At 59.7% G+C, this 17627-nt stretch overlaps 2 protein-coding genes across 5 annotated transcripts; both read left to right on the top strand.

Annotated features, from left to right (window-relative positions):
• Positions 1 to 2104: 2104 nt before the first annotated feature.
• Positions 2105 to 8354, top strand: LOC147646761 (maestro heat-like repeat-containing protein family member 7). 3 transcript variants are annotated; one of them, XM_086873015.1, is made up of 16 exons: positions 2105 to 2988; positions 3088 to 3246; positions 3517 to 3581; positions 3699 to 3848; positions 4037 to 4185; positions 4510 to 4657; positions 4907 to 5094; positions 5184 to 5321; positions 5604 to 5718; positions 5897 to 6037; positions 6229 to 6405; positions 6539 to 6694; positions 6858 to 6959; positions 7305 to 7407; positions 7688 to 7744; positions 8029 to 8354. In XM_086873015.1, exons 1-16 carry the CDS (start codon positions 2862 to 2864, stop codon positions 8226 to 8228), a joined length of 2175 nt encoding a protein of 724 aa, XP_086729141.1. In that variant the 5' UTR covers positions 2105 to 2861; the 3' UTR covers positions 8229 to 8354. The 3 variants fall into 3 exon arrangements, with proteins under 3 accessions (XP_086729141.1, XP_086729140.1, XP_086729142.1); XM_086873014.1 differs by having other exon boundaries at positions 2133 to 2988; positions 4510 to 5094; XM_086873016.1 differs by having other exon boundaries at positions 2710 to 3246.
• A 2303-nt stretch (positions 8355 to 10657) lies between these two features.
• Positions 10658 to 17344, top strand: LOC147646760 (maestro heat-like repeat-containing protein family member 7). 2 transcript variants are annotated; one of them, XM_086873018.1, is made up of 16 exons: positions 10658 to 11974; positions 12074 to 12232; positions 12503 to 12567; positions 12685 to 12834; positions 13023 to 13171; positions 13496 to 13643; positions 13893 to 14080; positions 14170 to 14307; positions 14590 to 14704; positions 14883 to 15023; positions 15215 to 15391; positions 15529 to 15684; positions 15848 to 15949; positions 16295 to 16397; positions 16678 to 16734; positions 17019 to 17344. In XM_086873018.1, the coding sequence occupies exons 1-16, from the start codon at positions 11848 to 11850 to the stop codon at positions 17216 to 17218; spliced, it is 2175 nt and encodes a 724-aa protein (XP_086729144.1). In that variant the 5' UTR covers positions 10658 to 11847; the 3' UTR covers positions 17219 to 17344. The 2 variants fall into 2 exon arrangements, with proteins under 2 accessions (XP_086729144.1, XP_086729145.1); XM_086873019.1 differs by having other exon boundaries at positions 11696 to 12232.
• The last annotated feature ends 283 nt before the right edge of the window (positions 17345 to 17627 follow it).

The following is a 17627-nucleotide window of genomic DNA, read 5'->3' as shown; positions in this document are numbered from 1 at the left end:
CTCCAGCAGGGCTGCCCAGTCGCTGCTGCTGAAGCGACTCAGGAGCCCACAGAAACAGCAGCAGAGTGTGCACAGGAACAGCAGCAGAGTGTGCACAGGAACAGCAGCAGCCCCAACGTCGGCACCTGCACAGTGAGGCGTCCGCAGCAGCCGGGTGCCAAACCGGGGGAGGCTGTGGGCACAGTTGCCTTTGGTTTGGCAGAAGGCTTCAGCAGAATTGGCCACAATGGCTTTCTCTTCATTTGCCAGCCTCACAGCAACGCTTGACAGCTTCAGCTGCAGCCTGTGCCCCTGACTGACTTGGATGGCCGTGCTTGAGGGCGGGCTCGCCTTCCACACTCAGGTGTCCCAAGGCAGCGGCATCAGCGCCATCATGAGAGAGAGAGTAAGAGACTCTGATGGGACATGAGCCCTGTGCTGCAGCTGCCCTCCCTCTCTTCTGTCCAGGCACCTTAAAGACACATGAAACAAAATCCTGGACTTGATTGGAACAAAGGAGTAAGCATTATGCACTGAAAAAAAGCAGGGACTTACATGGCTTAGTTTTCCACTCCACTTGGAGAATCACAGAATCTCAGAACATTTTGTGTTGCAAAGTATCATAAACATCATCCACTTCCAACCACCCTGCCATGGGCACAGGTGGTGTGCAGACACAACTGTCACTAGAATTGGAAGAACACTTCTCCATGTTGACCTTTTCCTCTCCTGGATTTCAAGCAAAGATGAAAAAATCATCTGGTGAATCACAAATGAATATTGTAGCTCACAGAACTGGGAGCAGGAGTCTCCTGTGGCCCACGGTGTGTCCATTCAGCCATTGTTAGATCGTCCAGTTGGAGCTCAGCCCGGTGCAGCCCAGGCACAGGCACCAGGCTGGTCCATTTCAGCATCCCAAAGTCTTTGTGGCTCCCTGTGCACCCATTGCTTCCTGAATCCATTCTTGAATTCCCAGTTACTGCTGTGCAGGACATGAGAACACAGGAATAGCTTGTTTGGCTCATTCTTGTGTTTGCTGCTCCTGCCTAAAGGAATCATCAGGACTATATGCTGATGTCATGGTATAGCCCAACAGCAAAGACTTCTTCTGTAGTGTCTAAAACTCAAACCTTGTGTGACTGTTCAGGCACTCTAAAATCCAGGGTGAAGATGACAGCTTTGGTATGGAAGAATCCTAGAAATTTTGACATGTGATTTTTCTAGTCAAGGATTTGAATGCCAATGTGGAAACTACAAAAATCTTCAAACTGGTTTTCATTGGCAACCCCTTTGAAATGGCATCAGCACACCTACAGGGGACAGGGTATGACAGCGGGGACAGTACTTGGCAATTCATGGCTTCAAGTGTGGGAGATAAATATTTTGCCCGGGTTCAACCTGAAGTTCAAGTTTTCCCAGGATTTTGATTGATTGGTCATTGCAGGTCAATTTAATAAATGCAAAAGGATGGAAAAGCACAATTTCTGGAGATTGTGCACTAGGGAGAAAATAGGAAGAAAACCTTGAAAACAGTCGGCAGGCTTTGGAAAAATTCTAAAAAGATGTGGGCTTTGGCTGCCCTCTGGCACAGAAGCCCCCCAGGGGTACAGGTCTCTGGGGCAGGAGACGAGTGCCAGCACTGCCAGGGCTCGGGTGGGGTGGCAGGTCTGCCTTGGCGGGGACTCTGCCACACCTGCTGATTTCAGTGCTGGCCGGGCCCCAGGGCTCAGAGCAGCATTCGTGCCCTGGCCCACACGTTCCTTGTCTGTGTCACACCTGCAGGTTTAGAATGGCCACCAGCTGGGACGTGTCCCAAGGAGGCCGTGCCAGCTTCTGTGCAAGGCCCCGTGCCCTTCCTGCTGCGGCTGCGTCGGCAGCCCTGGGGGCTCCTTCTGCTGCCCTGAGCCTGCAGAGCAGGGCAGCGTTGGCTGATGGTTTGAGGCATTCCTAAAGATCCTGTTGGGCTGTCTTAGACCCTTTGGGCAAGAGATTCCTCCCAACCTGGGCCATTTTTGGGGGGATGGGGGCAGGGGGAACCAGGGCAGCTGGCAGGGTGCGTGAGGGCCCTTTGTGACATATGGTCACCATGGGATGGAAAGGGACAGGGTGTCAGAGGGCCCTTTGTGACATGTGGTGGCATAGGAGCTGGCGGTGACAGGACCACGCCACAGTGCTCGGTGCACGCGACGGGACAGGACGCGTCAGAGCGGTGCTGTGAGGAGCCCCCGCACAGCACACTCGTTTGTGTCGGACCCGGAGCTTTTCCGAAGCGTTATTCCAACAGGTGACCTCGAGGCCAGACCACAGGGCTTGCTGACCTGTGGCCTTGCCGAGGCTTCTTTCTTAAGGTTCTGTCAAGGGCAGACCGTGGGACTTGGTGACCCGGGGCTTTTCCGAGGTGTCGCCCATCCCTGCAGTCACTGCCCTTGAGACCAGACCTCAAATCTTGACGAGGAGCCTCCTGTCCTTGTGGCAGGAGCCCTCAAGACACAAGTGCAGGACTTGCTGTCCTGCCGTCTTGCCAGGACTTGAGTCTTGCAGGTGCCTTCCAGGCACGACTGCAGCACTTGCTGACCTGTGGCCTTGCCGAGGCTTCTCAAGGTTCTCTCAAGGCAGACCGTGGGATTTGGTGACCCGGAGCTTTTCCGAGGTGTCGCCCATCCCTGCAGTCACTGCCCTTGAGACCAGACCTCAAACCTTGACGAGGAGCCTCCTGTCCTTGTGGCAGGAGCCCTCAAGACACAAGTGCAGGACTCGCTGTCCTGCCGTCTTGCCCGGACTTGAGTCTTGCAGGTGCCTTCCAGGCACGACTGCAGGACTTGCTGACTCGGAGCTTTTCCGAGCCATCTCTCCTGCAAGTAGCTATAAATCCAGTCCCTGCCATGGAGCAGCGACCCCCAAGAGTGCCCAAGTTGGCCTGGGTTGAGGAGGAGGAGGAAGGAGAAGGCCCTGGAGCTGTCCTGGCACAGGAGACTGAAGAGGTGCAGGAGTTCCAGGCACCACGGGAAGGTGAGTTGCAGAGCTCGGCCTTAGGGCTAGCGCCTGTTGCCAGCTTGGCCCCATCCCATTGCATGCCATGCCATCCCCTGGTGCTGTTCCTATGGAAAGGATGGGAGAGTGTTGAAGATGATATGGAGCAGCAACCCCCAAGAGTGCCCAAGCTGGCCTGGGTGCAGGAGGAGGAGGAGGAGGAAGAGGAAGAAGGCCCTGGAGCTGCCCCAGCACCAGAGACCGAAGAGGTGCAGCAGTTCCGGCCGCTGGAGGAGGGTGAGTGGCAGAGCTGGGCCACAGGGCTGGTGCCTGCGGCCATCTTGGCCCCATCCCATCCCATTGCATCCCATCTCATCCCATCCCACCCTGTCCTGTGGAGACACACCCATGGACAGCATAAAAGAGGGGCTGGGGCTGCCCCCCCAGCAGTGGCCGTGCTCCATCCCCTGGGGCATCCGCGGGGCTGTCCCTGCCTGGGGATCGCAGGGCTGGGCTGCGTTCTCCGGCCTCTCCCGCAGCCCCTCAGCTCTGGCTGCTCTTTGCCAGATGCAGCCATGGCCCAGACACAAGAGCAGGACCTTGGCGGTGGCCTCTTCCGCAGAACAGCGCAGGTACCTGCAGCCATCCCCAACTGGGCTGGGCCTGCTGGCACTGCTCAGCCCAGCAGCACGCCTGGAGCACTCCATGGAACATCCCCGATGTTTCTGTCTCCTGCCCTTCTCCTACAGCTGGTTTGCAGCTTCATCAAGAGAATTCGGGAAGAAGGGACCAGCGCCATGGCCACTGGGCTCAGACCTTATTCATACATCTTCAACACCAAGGCCACTGCTGCCCTGCTGGATATGCTTGTAGAGGAGGGTTTTTACAGTCAAAAGCAAGTAAGCAGCCTGTGGCCAGGGTTTGATCCTCCAGGGATCGCTTGGCCTCCCAAGCCACGCTTGCTGATCACTCGAAGCCTTTGAGGCCATTGCAGCGTGCTGAGAAGGGAAGCACTTCTCTGGGGAAGCTGGGGACATTCCTGACTCCCTGTGGCAGCTTTCCAAGTCTCCCCTTGTGCTTTCTCCAGGTGCCTGCCATGGTGAGGTACATCCACCAGTGGCTCATGGCCAATCAGTTCTCTGAGCACAGGCTGAACAGGACCCTGCTGGATCTGAGCGAGGCACAGCCCGCTGACGTGGTCATTGCTCTCCTGCGTGTGGCCCCAACGTGTGACAGGTACGGGGCCCACGTGCCCAGAGGGCTCAGGGCTCCTCAGCCCATCAGCCTGCACAGCCTGGCCCAGGTGTCTGACCAACAGAGACTTCCAGGGTCCTGTCTACCTGGGACCTTTCCCAGCCCTGCTACATCGGTCCCCGAGCCTGCTGCCATGCCATGGCCCTCAGGGCCCTGTCCCCACAGGGCTGGGCTGCCTGGCTGCTGCTGCTGGCGAGGGGCAGCAGGCAGAGGCAGAGCTGGCAGCAAGCTCAGCTCCCCCCCACTGCTGCCCAGGCCACGGGGATGTGTCTGAGACCCCCGTGAGACAGAGCTGTCGCCCCGCAGAGCTGCTATGACCATGTGGAAGACCATCTTGTGCTCGCCCAGGACAGCGGAGCGGGCATACCGGATAGTCCTCGATGTGCTGGGGAACTGGCCAGAGCACAGCACGCGCACCTCTGATGGAGACAACACGGGTGTCTTTGCCCTGGCTGTGAGTTTCTGCAACTGGCCTTTGCTCAGCCCCTGGCAAGCCACCTCTTCAGCAGCTCAGTTTCCTCCTTCCCCAACTGCATCTCCCTGCCTCAGGCACTGGGCTGAAACCTGGCCTAGGGGCAGCTTCAGGGGCACCAGGCGTGGAGCTCCCCAGGGGTTTCCCCTGACCGCTCCCTGCCACACTCAGGCCCTGCCACCCGCACACCTCGGCACTGAGCGCTGTCTCAGGGTTCTCTGTCCTCTGCAGGCAACTGTGCTGATGTGGAAGATCCTTCAGATGCCCTGCGTCCCACATGTAGTGACGGTGCATTTCCCCCGCCTCTTTGTGCATCTGCTCTTCCAAGTGTTCTTCAGCACTTTGGAGATGCCAGAGGATCTCAATGCCTTCTGGAAGGGATGCCAGGAGCAACACGGCCTTGCCATCAGCCCCAACAGGTGCTCTATCCCACTCCTCCTGTCCCTGCCATGTCTCCACGGCACGAGCCAGTGCTCCCAGCGTGACCTGGGCTTTGCTGTGCACACAGCTTTGCAGTGCAGGCCCTGAAGTCCCTGCTGTGCCAAATGCATCGTGAGGAAGTGGTGGTGGAAATGGAACACAAGCGTGGCTGGGACAAGCTGCTCTCTGCTGACACCCACCACTATGCCGTGGGTCTGCTGGCCAGGTGAGACCCCCTTCTCCCCACTGCCTCTGGCATTTGTGCCCCGTGCTGAGGTTGCCCAACACAGTCCCCACTGTCGTGGGCCAGAGGGCCTCGTCACCGAGGGACGGCTAGGGAGACTGGAAAAGGCTGGGAAAGGAGGGTGCCCACAAGGAGTCACCTCCCCAAGGGCCCAGGTCCCCTATCCTTGCAGGATGGTGCTCAAAGATCTGAACTCTGTCAATCAGTCCTGGGAGATGTTTGTCCTCCCAGCTCACAGTCTGGGCTACTTTTTCACCCTGGCAGGGAGATGTCGTCTGCCTCTATCCCCTTGTGTTCCCGCATCGTTCCCTACCTGCTCCAGCTGCTCAGCACACAGGAGGCACGCTGGGATCTGCCTGCCCTGGCATTCCTTGTGGAGGTGAGCCTGATGGCCAAAAGTGCCTCCCTGCAGAGCTGCCTGCCACCTCTCTGCCCACTCATAGCTGAAGCTGCCTGGGACGGTGCCCATGCCTTGTGCTGCTGCCCGGGCCCTGTTTCCTGTCTTGTTTCTGGGCTCCTGCCGGCTGCCTCCCCTGTCACTGCCCTGTGCCTTTCAGATCCTGGACTACCTGGACTTGAGCGAACGCAGCGCTAACAGAGTCCTGGAAATCTTCTCAAGGCACCTGCGGAGCGAGAGCAGGGACAAGCGTCACCTGGCGCTCAGGGCCCTTTTCAAGTTGATTGACGATCCCTCGATGGTGAGAAGTGGGCAGTGGCTGAAGCTGCGCCGGGAAACGCAGTCCCTTGGGCTCGGCTGGGCTTCGGGCCCCGAGGCAGCTGCTGCCAGCTCTCCTGCCTCCTGCTTCTTCCTGAGTGCTTTGGGACAGGCCTTTGGCCTCTTGGCCCTGTGGCAGCAGGGTGGCGTTTCACAGACTTGTCTTCCACACAGGCTGAAAAAATGCGGAGCCTGACTGAAAGTCTTGTAGATTTCCTGTGGGATGCAGATGGAGAGATAGTCAGGATGACAGTCATGGTGCTCAGCTTTATCGTCTTGGACAAGGACATGCTGATACCCAGCCCCATTGCCCTGCAGCTGGCTGAGGCGCTCCTGCCACTCTTTGACCACGTAAGGCTCTGTGCCGCCAGCCGAGGCCACTGGCTGCTGCCCAGACACTTGGTGCCCGGGGGATTCTCAGGCCTGCACCCTGCTGAGCCCCATGCAGACAGGGCTGAGGTCTTTTTTCCTTCCTTTCATATAGGATAATAGCCAGGTGCAGCTGGTGTCCATATTATTCTTCCGATCATTGATGACTCTTCTAACAGAAAAGGAAAAAAAGGCCCTGAAGTCACACGTGCACCACAGCCTGCTGCCTCTCTTCTTCCACTGCCATGACGAGAACCAGCAGGTGGCAGAGGTGAGGATTCCTGGGCTGCTGCTGTCACCCGGGGAGGGGGCTCGGCCGCCTCCTGCCCTGGCACCTTGCCGGCTGCAGCCTCCTCCTGGCCTTGGCACACGAATGCGGGCGGGTCCTGTGTCCTGACTTGTGGGGCCATCTGCGGGTCTCTGCTGCTCTCCAGGCTTCTTGGGCAACGCTGCTTTGTGCGGCCGAGTTCCTGAAGAGGAGAGATCTTGAAAGACCTGTGAAAAAGAAGAAGCTGTGGATGATCACCGAGTGCCTGGTAAGGACGGCTTGGAAGGCCCAGCCTCAGCCTGGAGAAGCCCGCTGTCCCCAGCGCTCGGTGTGTGGGGCTGGCAGCTGCGCCGCTGCCCAGTGCCGCCCCCGGGGGCCGCACGGCTTCTTCTTCAGGCTCCTGTGGTCCCGAGCCTGGTTCCGATGGAGCCCCGATCCACTGGGGCTGCAGGGCAGGGCGGCACCGCGGCTCCCTGGGCAGCAGCCGGCCCTCTGCCCCTTGCAGAGCTCGGCGCCAGCGGCTGCTGGCCGGGCCTCAGGGTTGGCCGGGCAGTCAGCGCCCGGCCAAGGGGCAGAGCCCGCGCCAACCCTTCCCTCCTGCCGCTCTCTCCAGCTGGCACAGGACAGGAACCGAGCGGCGGAGGACCTGCGTCGGGCCCTGCCGTACCTGCAGAGCCCACAGGAGCCCCTGCGAGCGGCGGCCATCAGGTTCATCGGTGAGCCACGAGCCCGGGCTCCCTCCCCGCCCCGCCACAGCTCGGCCCCGGCCCCGACTGCTGCCCCGGCAGCGGCACCCGGGCCCCACGCCCTGGAGCCCCGCCTGCCCTCGGGGCTGCTGCTGCCGGCCTCTGGCAGCCGTGCCCTTGCGCTGAGTCAGGATGCGGCACGGGCCCGGGCTGAGCCCTGCCGGGGCGGGAGGGCGTGTGGCCACAGGGCTGGCAGCGCCGCTGGCAGGGAGCTGTGCCGCTGGGGCCCTGACAGGCTCTGTGTTCCCAGGGATGGCCGGGCGGCGCCTGAGGCGGCAGAAAGAAGACCTGCAGCTAATTTACAAATGTGAGTGAGGGCAGCGGGCTGTCAGCGGGGCTGCTGGGTGGAGCTGCAAGTCCTGGACTGTCTGCGAAGGTCTCTGCTCAATGTGCGGATGAGGGGCGGCGTGGGTGGATCACTCCGAGGTTTCACGTGGGGCATTCGTGGCCAGCAGCTTCGGGCTGATCCCCTTGGTCCCTGCTCCCTGCTGGCCATGGCAAGAGCCGGCTGGGATGGCCCTGGCCGGGGGCTCTCCGTGGGCCTCCGCAGGTCTGGGAATCTGACCGTGGCTCTGTTCATCTCTCTTCCAGCCCTTAAGAACGTGGTTTGTGACACCAGCCCTGCCATCGGAAACCTGGCAATTCAAACATTTTACATCACCCAGGCAGTAGAGACGGCTCGATATTCCATCTTGGAGAACCTGCAAGTTCAGCTGCGCAGGGCATGGAGGACACGGCCTCGTCTGTTGGGCCTCAGCTGGCTGCGCTGCTGGAGCTCTGCTGGCAACTGACCCGGCAGGCTCTGTCTGCTGGGGCCACCTGAACCAGCAGAGAATTTTTTTTGTTTCTTAAATATTGTTCTTTTCTTCTTTTCATTTTCTTTTAGGATATAAATATAGTATATATTATAATAGGCAGTCACTTCCCAAGACCTTTATCTTGCTGCCCATGGTGTACAGGGCATAGAGGAAGCGGGGAAAATGTGATTCCACTGGGGGAATCACAGCTCAGCAAGCTGCCCAGGCATGCAGTGGTGCAGGGAAAATGGCCAGAAACCCTTGGCCTTTGGTGGTTCTGCTGAAGGCACAAACCCTGTCTCAGCCAGGAAGCGCCGCCATCTGTGTCCTCGTGCCCGTGTGGTGCTGGCTGGGTTGCTGAGGGCTCCCACGTGCCTCTTGATCCTGCTCCTCTGGAGCTCCTGTGGGGCTGTGGCGCTGCTGCTGGTCCACGCTGGGGGAGACTCTGAGGGAACAGGGCACTGGGAGGCTGTAAATGGATGAGGGTCTGTGGAGGCCCAGGCGGGACAAAAGCGTGGGAAGGCGTGAGGGGCATGTGTGGAGGCTGGAGGCTCCAAAGGGGACAGGAGGCCCCTGAAAGGCTGGACCGGTGGGAAGACCTGAGGAATTGGGTGTCAGAGGGCATAAGCAGCCCCCGGGCAGCCACCTTTTTCCTGACAGCCGGCCGACCTGGCACTTCCCCAGAATGTCTCCCAGGCCTGCAGCAGAAGCCCTCGAGGCTGGGACAACACCCCTCCAGGAGGGTGCGGACAGCCCAAGGTGTGCCCAGGCTGGGCTGGCTGGGGACATGCAGGGCAGGGGGGTGCTGCCAGGCCACGGCCACTGGGTGCCTGCGATAAGGGGCAGTGGGCAGAGGCAGGGCTGGCCGCCAGCCCGGGCCCTCGCGGCTGCCCAGGACACGGTGCTGTGACTGAGGCTCCCCTGACACAGAGCTCGGGGTCCGCAGAGCTGCTGCCACCAAGGGGAGGGTGGTGATGTCTCCTCCAGCAGGGCTGCCCAGTCGCTGCTGCTGAAGCGACTCAGGAGCCCACAGAAACAGCAGCAGAGTGTGCACAGGAACAGCAGCAGAGTGTGCACAGGAACAGCAGCAGAGTGTGCACAGGAACAGCAGCAGCCCCAACGTCGGCACCTGCACAGTGAGGCGTCCGCAGCAGCCGGGTGCCAAACCGGGGGAGGCTGTGGGCACAGTTGCCTTTGGTTTGGCAGAAGGCTTCAGCAGAATTGGCCACAATGGCTTTCTCTTCACTTGCCAGCCTCACAGCAACGCTTGACAGCTTCAGCTGCAGCCTGTGCCCCTGACTGACTTGGATGGCCGTGCTTGAGGGCGGGCTCGCCTTCCACACTCAGGTGTCCCAAGGCAGCGGCATCAGCGCCATCATGAGAGAGAGAGTAAGAGACTCTGATGGGACATGAGCCCTGTGCTGCAGCTGCCCTCCCTCTCTTCTGTCCAGGCACCTTAAAGACACATGAAACAAAATCCTGGACTTGATTGGAACAAAGGAGTAAGCAGCATGCACTGAAAAAAAGCAGGGACTTACATGGCTTAGTTTTCCACTCCACTTGGAGAATCACAGAATCTCAGAACATTTTGTGTTGCAAAGTATCATAAACATCATCCACTTCCAACCACCCTGCCATGGGCACAGGTGGTGTGCAGACACAACTGTCACTAGAATTGGAAGAACACTTCTCCATGTTGACCTTTTCCTCTCCTGGATTTCAAGCAAAGATGAAAAAATCATCTGGTGAATCACAAATGAATATTGTAGCTCACAGAACTGGGAGCAGGAGTCTCCTGTGGCCCACGGTGTGTCCATTCAGCCATTGTTAGATCGTCCAGTTGGAGCTCAGCCCGGTGCAGCCCAGGCACAGGCACCAGGCTGGTCCATTTCAGCATCCCAAAGTCTTTGTGGCTCCCTGTGCACCCATTGCTTCCTGAATCCATTCTTGAATTCCCAGTTACTGCTGTGCAGGACATGAGAACACAGGAATAGCTTGTTTGGCTCATTCTTGTGTTTGCTGCTCCTGCCTAAAGGAATCATCAGGACTATATGCTGATGTCATGGTATAGCCCAACAGCAAAGACTTCTTCTGTAGTGTCTAAAACTCAAACCTTGTGTGACTGTTCAGACACTCTAAAATCCAGGGTGAAGATGACAGCTTTGGTATGGAAGAATCCTAGAAATTTTGACATGTGATTTTTCTAGTCAAGGATTTGAATGCCAATGTGGAAACTACAAAAATCTTCAAACTGGTTTTCATTGGCAACCCCTTTGAAATGGCATCAGCACACCTACAGGGGACAGGGTATGACAGCGGGGACAGTACTTGGCAATTCATGGCTTCAAGTGTGGGAGATAAATATTTTGCCCGGGTTCAACCTGAAGTTCAAGTTTTCCCAGGATTTTGATTGATTGGTCATTGCAGGTCAATTTAATAAATGCAAAAGGATGGAAAAGCACAATTTCTGGAGATTGTGCACTAGGGAGAAAATAGGAAGAAAACCTTGAAAACAGTCGGCAGGCTTTGGAAAAATTCTAAAAAGATGTGGGCTTTGGCTGCCCTCTGGCACAGAAGCCCCCCAGGGGTACAGGTCTCTGGGGCAGGAGACGAGTGCCAGCACTGCCAGGGCTCGGGTGGGGTGGCAGGTCTGCCTTGGCGGGGACTCTGCCACACCTGCTGATTTCAGTGCTGGCCGGGCCCCAGGGCTCAGAGCAGCATTCGTGCCCTGGCCCACACGTTCCTTGTCTGTGTCACACCTGCAGGTTTAGAATGGCCACCAGCTGGGACGTGTCCCAAGGAGGCCGTGCCAGCTTCTGTGCAAGGCCCCGTGCCCTTCCTGCTGCGGCTGCGTCGGCAGCCCTGGGGGCTCCTTCTGCTGCCCTGAGCCTGCAGAGCAGGGCAGCGTTGGCTGATGGTTTGAGGCATTCCTAAAGATCCTGTTGGGCTGTCTTAGACCCTTTGGGCAAGAGATTCCTCCCAACCTGGGCCATTTTTGGGGGGATGGGGGCAGGGGGAACCAGGGCAGCTGGCAGGGTGCGTGAGGGCCCTTTGTGACATATGGTCACCATGGGATGGAAAGGGACAGGGTGTCAGAGGGCCCTTTGTGACATGTGGTGGCATAGGAGCTGGCGGTGACAGGACCACGCCACAGTGCTCGGTGCACGCGACGGGACAGGACGCGTCAGAGCGGTGCTGTGAGGAGCCCCCGCACAGCACACTCGTTTGTGTCGGACCCGGAGCTTTTCCGAAGCGTTATTCCAACAGGTGACCTCGAGGCCAGACCACAGGGCTTGCTGACCTGTGGCCTTGCCGAGGCTTCTTTCTTAAGGTTCTGTCAAGGGCAGACCGTGGGACTTGGTGACCCGGGGCTTTTCCGAGGTGTCGCCCATCCCTGCAGTCACTGCCCTTGAGACCAGACCTCAAATCTTGACGAGGAGCCTCCTGTCCTTGTGGCAGGAGCCCTCAAGACACAAGTGCAGGACTCGCTGTCCTGCCGTCTTGCCCGGACTTGAGTCTTGCAGGTGCCTTCCAGGCACGACTGCAGGACTTGCTGACTCGGAGCTTTTCCAAGCCATCTCTCCTGCAAGTAGCTATAAATCCAGTCCCTGCCATGGAGCAGCGACCCCCAAGAGTGCCCAAGTTGGCCTGGGTTGAGGAGGAGGAGGAAGGAGAAGGCCCTGGAGCTGTCCTGGCACAGGAGACTGAAGAGGTGCAGGAGTTCCAGGCACCACGGGAGGGTGAGTTGCAGAGCTCGGCCTTAGGGCTAGCGCCTGTTGCCAGCTTGGCCCCATCCCATTGCATGCCATGCCATCCCCTGGTGCTGTTCCTATGGAAAGGATGGGAGAGTGTTGAAGATGATATGGAGCAGCGACCCCCAAGAGTGCCCAAGCTGGCCTGGGTGCAGGAGGAGGAGGAGGAGGAAGAGGAAGAAGGCCCTGGAGCTGCCCCAGCACCAGAGACCGAAGAGGTGCAGCAGTTCCGGCCGCTGGAGGAGGGTGAGTGGCAGAGCTGGGCCACAGGGCTGGTGCCTGCGGCCATCTTGGCCCCATCCCATCCCATTGCATCCCATCTCATCCCATCCCACCCTGTCCTGTGGAGACACACCCATGGACAGCATAAAAGAGGGGCTGGGGCTGCCCCCCCAGCAGTGGCCGTGCTCCATCCCCTGGGGCATCCGCGGGGCTGTCCCTGCCTGGGGATCGCAGGGCTGGGCTGCGTTCTCCGGCCTCTCCCGCAGCCCCTCAGCTCTGGCTGCTCTTTGCCAGATGCAGCCATGGCCCAGACACAAGAGCAGGACCTTGGCGGTGGCCTCTTCCGCAGAACAGCGCAGGTACCTGCAGCCATCCCCAACTGGGCTGGGCCTGCTGGCACTGCTCAGCCCAGCAGCACGCCTCGAGCACTCCATGGAACATCCCCGATGTTTCTGTCTCCTGCCCTTCTCCTACAGCTGGTTTGCAGCTTCATCAAGAGAATTCGGGAAGAAGGGACCAGCGCCGTGGCCACTGGGCTCAGACCTTATTCATACATCTTCAACACCAAGGCCACTGCTGCCCTGCTGGATATGCTTGTAGAAGAGGGTTTTTACAGTCAAAAGCAAGTAAGCCGCCTGTGGCCAGGGTTTGATCCTCCAGGGATCGCTTGGCCTCCCAAGCCACGCTTGCTGATCACTCGAAGCCTTTGAGGCCATTGCAGCGTGCTGAGAAGGGAAGCACTTCTCTGGGGAAGCTGGGGACATTCCTGACTCCCTGTGGCAGCTTTCCAAGTCTCCCCTTGTGCTTTCTCCAGGTGCCTGCCATGGTGAGGTACATCCACCAGTGGCTCATGGCCAATCAGTTCTCTGAGCACAGGCTGAACAGGACCCTGCTGGATCTGAGCGAGGCACAGCCCGCTGACGTGGTCATTGCTCTCCTGCGTGTGGCCCCAACGTGTGACAGGTACGGGGCCCACGTGCCCAGAGGGCTCAGGGCTCCTCAGCCCATCAGCCTGCACAGCCTGGCCCAGGTGTCTGACCAACAGAGACTTCCAGGGTCCTGTCTACCTGGGACCTTTCCCAGCCCTGCTACATCGGTCCCCGAGCCTGCTGCCATGCCATGGCCCTCAGGGCCCTGTCCCCACAGGGCTGGGCTGCCTGGCTGCTGCTGCTGGCGAGGGGCAGCAGGCAGAGGCAGAGCTGGCAGCAAGCTCAGCTCCCCCCCACTGCTGCCCAGGCCACGGGGATGTGTCTGAGACCCCCGTGAGACAGAGCTGTCGCCCCGCAGAGCTGCTATGACCATGTGGAAGACCATCTTGTGCTCGCCCAGGACAGCGGAGCGGGCATACCGGATAGTCCTCGATGTGCTGGGGAACTGGCCAGAGCACAGCACGCGCACCTCTGATGGAGACAACACGGGTGTCTTTGCCCTGGCTGTGAGTTTCTGCAACTGGCCTTTGCTCAGCCCATGGCAAGCCACCTCTTCAGCAGCTCAGTTTCCTCCTTCCCCAACTGCATCTCCCTGCCTCAGGCACTGGGCTGAAACCTGGCCTAGGGGCAGCTTCAGGGGCACCAGGCGTGGAGCTCCCCAGGGGTTTCCCCTGACCGCTCCCTGCCACGCTCAGGCCCTGCCACCCGCACACCTCGGCACTGAGTGCTGTCTCAGGGTTCTCTGTCCTCTGCAGGCAACTGTGCTGATGTGGAAGATCCTTCAGATGCCCTGCGTCCCACATGTAGTGACGGTGCATTTCCCCCGCCTCTTTGTGCATCTGCTCTTCCAAGTGTTCTTCAGCACTTTGGAGATGCCAGAGGATCTCAATGCCTTCTGGAAGGGATGCCAGGAGCAACACGGCCTTGCCATCAGCCCCAACAGGTGCTCTATCCCACTCCTCCTGTCCCTGCCATGTCTCCACGGCACGAGCCAGTGCTCCCAGCGTGACCTGGGCTTTGCTGTGCACACAGCTTTGCAGTGCAGGCCCTGAAGTCCCTGCTGTGCCAAATGCATCGTGAGGAAGTGGTGGTGGAAATGGAACACAAGCGTGGCTGGGACAAGCTGCTCTCTGCTGACACCCACCACTATGCCGTGGGTCTGCTGGCCAGGTGAGACCCCCTTCTCCCCACTGCCTCTGGCATTTGTGCCCCGTGCTGAGGTTGCCCAACACAGTCCCCACTGTCGTGGGCCAGAGGGCCTCGTCACCGAGGGACGGCTAGGGAGACTGGAAAAGGCTGGGAAAGGAGGGTGCCCACAAGGAGTCACCTCCCCAAGGGCCCAGGTCCCCTATCCTTGCAGGATGGTGCTCAAAGATCTGAACTCTGTCAATCAGTCCTGGGAGATGTTTGTCCTCCCAGCTCACAGTCTGGGCTACTTTTTCACCCTGGCAGGGAGATGTCGTCTGCCTCTATCCCCTTGTGTTCCCGCATCGTTCCCTACCTGCTCCAGCTGCTCAGCACACAGGAGGCACGCTGGGATCTGCCTGCCCTGGCATTCCTTGTGGAGGTGAGCCTGATGGCCAAAAGTGCCTCCCTGCAGAGCTGCCTGCCACCTCTCTGCCCTCTCATAGCTGCAGCTGCCTGGGACGGTGCCCATGCCTTGTGTTGCTGCCCGGGCCCTGTTTCCTGTCTTGTTTCTGGGCTCCTGCCGGCTGCCTCCCCTGTCACTGCCCTGTGCCTTTCAGATCCTGGACTACCTGGACTTGAGCGAACGCAGCGCTAACAGAGTCCTGGAAATCTTCTCAAGGCACCTGCGGAGCGAGAGCAGGGACAAGCGTCACCTGGCGCTCAGGGCCCTTTTCAAGTTGATTGACGATCCCTCGATGGTGAGAAGTGGGCAGTGGCTGAAGCTGCGCCGGGAAACGCAGTCCCTTGGGCTCGGCTGGGCTTCGGGCCCCGAGGCAGCTGCTGCCAGCTCTCCTGCCTCCTGCTTCTTCCTGAGTGCTTTGGGACAGGCCTTTGGCCTCTTGGCCCTGTGGCAGCAGGGTGGCGTTTCACAGACTTGTCTTCCACACAGGCTGAAAAAATGCGGAGCCTGACTGAAAGTCTTGTAGATTTCCTGTGGGATGCAGATGGAGAGATAGTCAGGATGACAGTCATGGTGCTCAGCTTTATCGTCTTGGACAAGGACATGCTGATACCCAGCCCCATTGCCCTGCAGCTGGCTGAGGCGCTCCTGCCACTCTTTGACCACGTAAGGCTCTGTGCCCCCAGCCGAGGCCACTGGCTGCTGCCCAGACACTTGGTGCCCGGGGGATTCTCAGGCCTGCGCCCTGCTGAGCCCCATGCAGACAGGGCTGAGGTCTTTTTTCCTTCCTTCCTTTCATATAGGATAATAGCCAGGTGCAGCTGGTGTCCATATTATTCTTCCGATCATTGATGACTCTTCTAACAGAAAAGGAAAAAAAGGCCCTGAAGTCACACGTGCACCACAGCCTGCTGCCTCTCTTCTTCCACTGCCATGACGAGAACCAGCAGGTGGCAGAGGTGAGGATTCCTGGGCTGCTGCTGTCACCCGGGGAGGGGGCTCGGCCGCCTCCTGCCCTGGCACCTTGCCGGCTGCAGCCTCCTCCTGGCCTTGGCACACGAATGCGGGCGGGTCCTGTGTCCTGACTTGTGGGGCCATCTGCGGGTCTCTGCTGCTCTCCAGGCTTCTTGGGCAACGCTGCTTTGTGCGGCCGAGTTCCTGAAGAGGAGAGATCTTGAAAGACCTGTGAAAAAGAAGAAGCTGTGGATGATCACCGAGTGCCTGGTAAGGACGGCTTGGAAGGCCCAGCCTCAGCCTGGAGAAGCCCCCTGTCCCCAGCGCTCGGTGTGTGGGGCTGGCAGCTGCGCCCCTGCCCAGTGCCGCCCCCGGGGGCCGCACGGCTTCTTCTTCAGGCTCCTGTGGTCCCGAGCCTGGTTCCGATGGAGCCCCGATCCACTGGGGCTGCAGGGCAGGGCGGCACCGCGGCTCCCTGGGCAGCAGCCGGCCCTCTGCCCCTTGCAGAGCTCGGCGCCAGCGGCTGCTGGCCGGGCCTCAGGGTTGGCCGGGCAGGCAGCGCCTGGCCGAGGGGCAGAGCCCGCGCCAACCCCTCCCTCCTGCCGCTCTCTCCAGCTGGCACAGGACAGGAACCGAGCGGCGGAGGACCTGCGTCGGGCCCTGCCGTACCTGCAGAGCCCACAGGAGCCCCTGCGAGCGGCGGCCATCAGGTTCATCGGTGAGCCACGAGCCCGGGCTCCCTCCGCGCCCCGCCACAGCTCGGCCCCGGCCCCGACTGCTGCCCCGGCAGCGGCACCCGGGCCCCACGCCCTGGAGCCCTGCCTCCCCTCGGGGCTGCTGCTGCCGGCCTCTGGCAGCCGTGCCCTTGCGCTGAGTCAGGATGCGGCACGGGCCCGGGCTGAGCCCTGCCGGGGCGGGAGGGCGTGTGGCCACAGGGCTGGCAGCGCCGCTGGCAGGGAGCTGTGCCGCTGGGGCCCTGACAGGCTCTGTGTTCCCAGGGATGGCCGGGCGGCTCCTGAGGCGGCAGAAAGAAGACCTGCAGCTAATTTACAAATGTGAGTGAGGGCAGCGGGCTGTCAGCGGGGCTGCTGGGTGGAGCTGCAAGTCCTGGACTGTCTGCGAAGGTCTCTGCTCAATGTGCGGATGAGGGGCGGCGTGGGTGGATCACTCCGAGGTTTCACGTGGGGCATTCGTGGCCAGCAGCTTCGGGCTGATCCCCTTGGTCCCTGCTCCCTGCTGGCCATGGCAAGAGCCGGCTGGGATGGCCCTGGCCGGGGGCTCTCCGTGGGCCTCCGCAGGTCTGGGAATCTGACCGTGGCTCTGTTCATCTCTCTTCCAGCCCTTAAGAACGTGGTTTGTGACACCAGCCCTGCCATCGGAAACCTGGCAATTCAAACATTTTACATCACCCAGGCAGTAGAGACGGCTCGATATTCCATCTTGGAGAACCTGCAAGTTGAGCTGCGCAGGGCATGGAGGACACGGCCTCGTCTGTTGGGCCTCAGCTGGCTGCGCTGCTGGAGCTCTGCTGGCAACTGACCCGGCAGGCTCTGTCTGCTGGGGCCACCTGAACCAGCAGAGATTTTTTTTTGTTTCTTAAATATTGTTCTTTTCTTCTTTTCATTTTCTTTTAGGATATAAATATAGTATATATTATAATAGGCAGTCACTTCCCAAGACCTTTATCTTGCTGCCCATGGTGTACAGGGCATAGAGGAAGCGGGGAAAATGTGATTCCACTTGGGGAATCACAGCTCAGCAAGCTGCCCAGGCATGCAGTGGTGCAGGGAAAATGGCCAGAAACCCTTGGCCTTTGGTGGTTCTGCTGAAGGCACAAATGCTGTCTCAGCCAGGAAGCGCCGCCATCTGTGTCCTCGTGCCCGTGTGGTGCTGGCTGGGTTGCTGAGGGCTCCCATGTGCCTCTTGATCCTGCTCCTCTGGAGCTCCT

The sequence above is a fragment of the Cyanistes caeruleus genome, unplaced genomic scaffold, assembly GCF_971803275.1.
Source record: "Cyanistes caeruleus unplaced genomic scaffold, bCyaCae1.hap1.1 HAP1_SCAFFOLD_80, whole genome shotgun sequence".
NCBI classification, from domain to species: Eukaryota; Metazoa; Chordata; class Aves; order Passeriformes; family Paridae; genus Cyanistes; species Cyanistes caeruleus.
Note: the sequence above shows the minus strand (reverse complement) of the source record. Positions and strands in the feature narration are given on the sequence as shown.

Bases quoted from the DNA above. Each gene is read 5' to 3' on its own strand.
- LOC147646760 (XM_086873019.1), top strand. From the start codon at position 11,848: ATGGAGCAGCGACCCCCAAGAGTGCCCAAGTTGGCCTGGGTTGAGGAG. The intron at 14,308-14,589 runs GTGAGACCCCCT...TCACCCTGGCAG, and splicing joins GCCGTGGGTCTGCTGGCCAG to GGAGATGTCGTCTGCCTCTA. The intron at 15,392-15,528 runs GTAAGGCTCTGT...CCTTTCATATAG, and splicing joins TCCTGCCACTCTTTGACCAC to GATAATAGCCAGGTGCAGCT.
- LOC147646761 (XM_086873014.1), top strand. From the start codon at position 2,862: ATGGAGCAGCGACCCCCAAGAGTGCCCAAGTTGGCCTGGGTTGAGGAG. The intron at 3,247-3,516 runs GTGAGTGGCAGA...GCTCTTTGCCAG, and splicing joins GTTCCGGCCGCTGGAGGAGG to ATGCAGCCATGGCCCAGACA. The intron at 6,960-7,304 runs GTAAGGACGGCT...CGCTCTCTCCAG, and splicing joins GGATGATCACCGAGTGCCTG to CTGGCACAGGACAGGAACCG.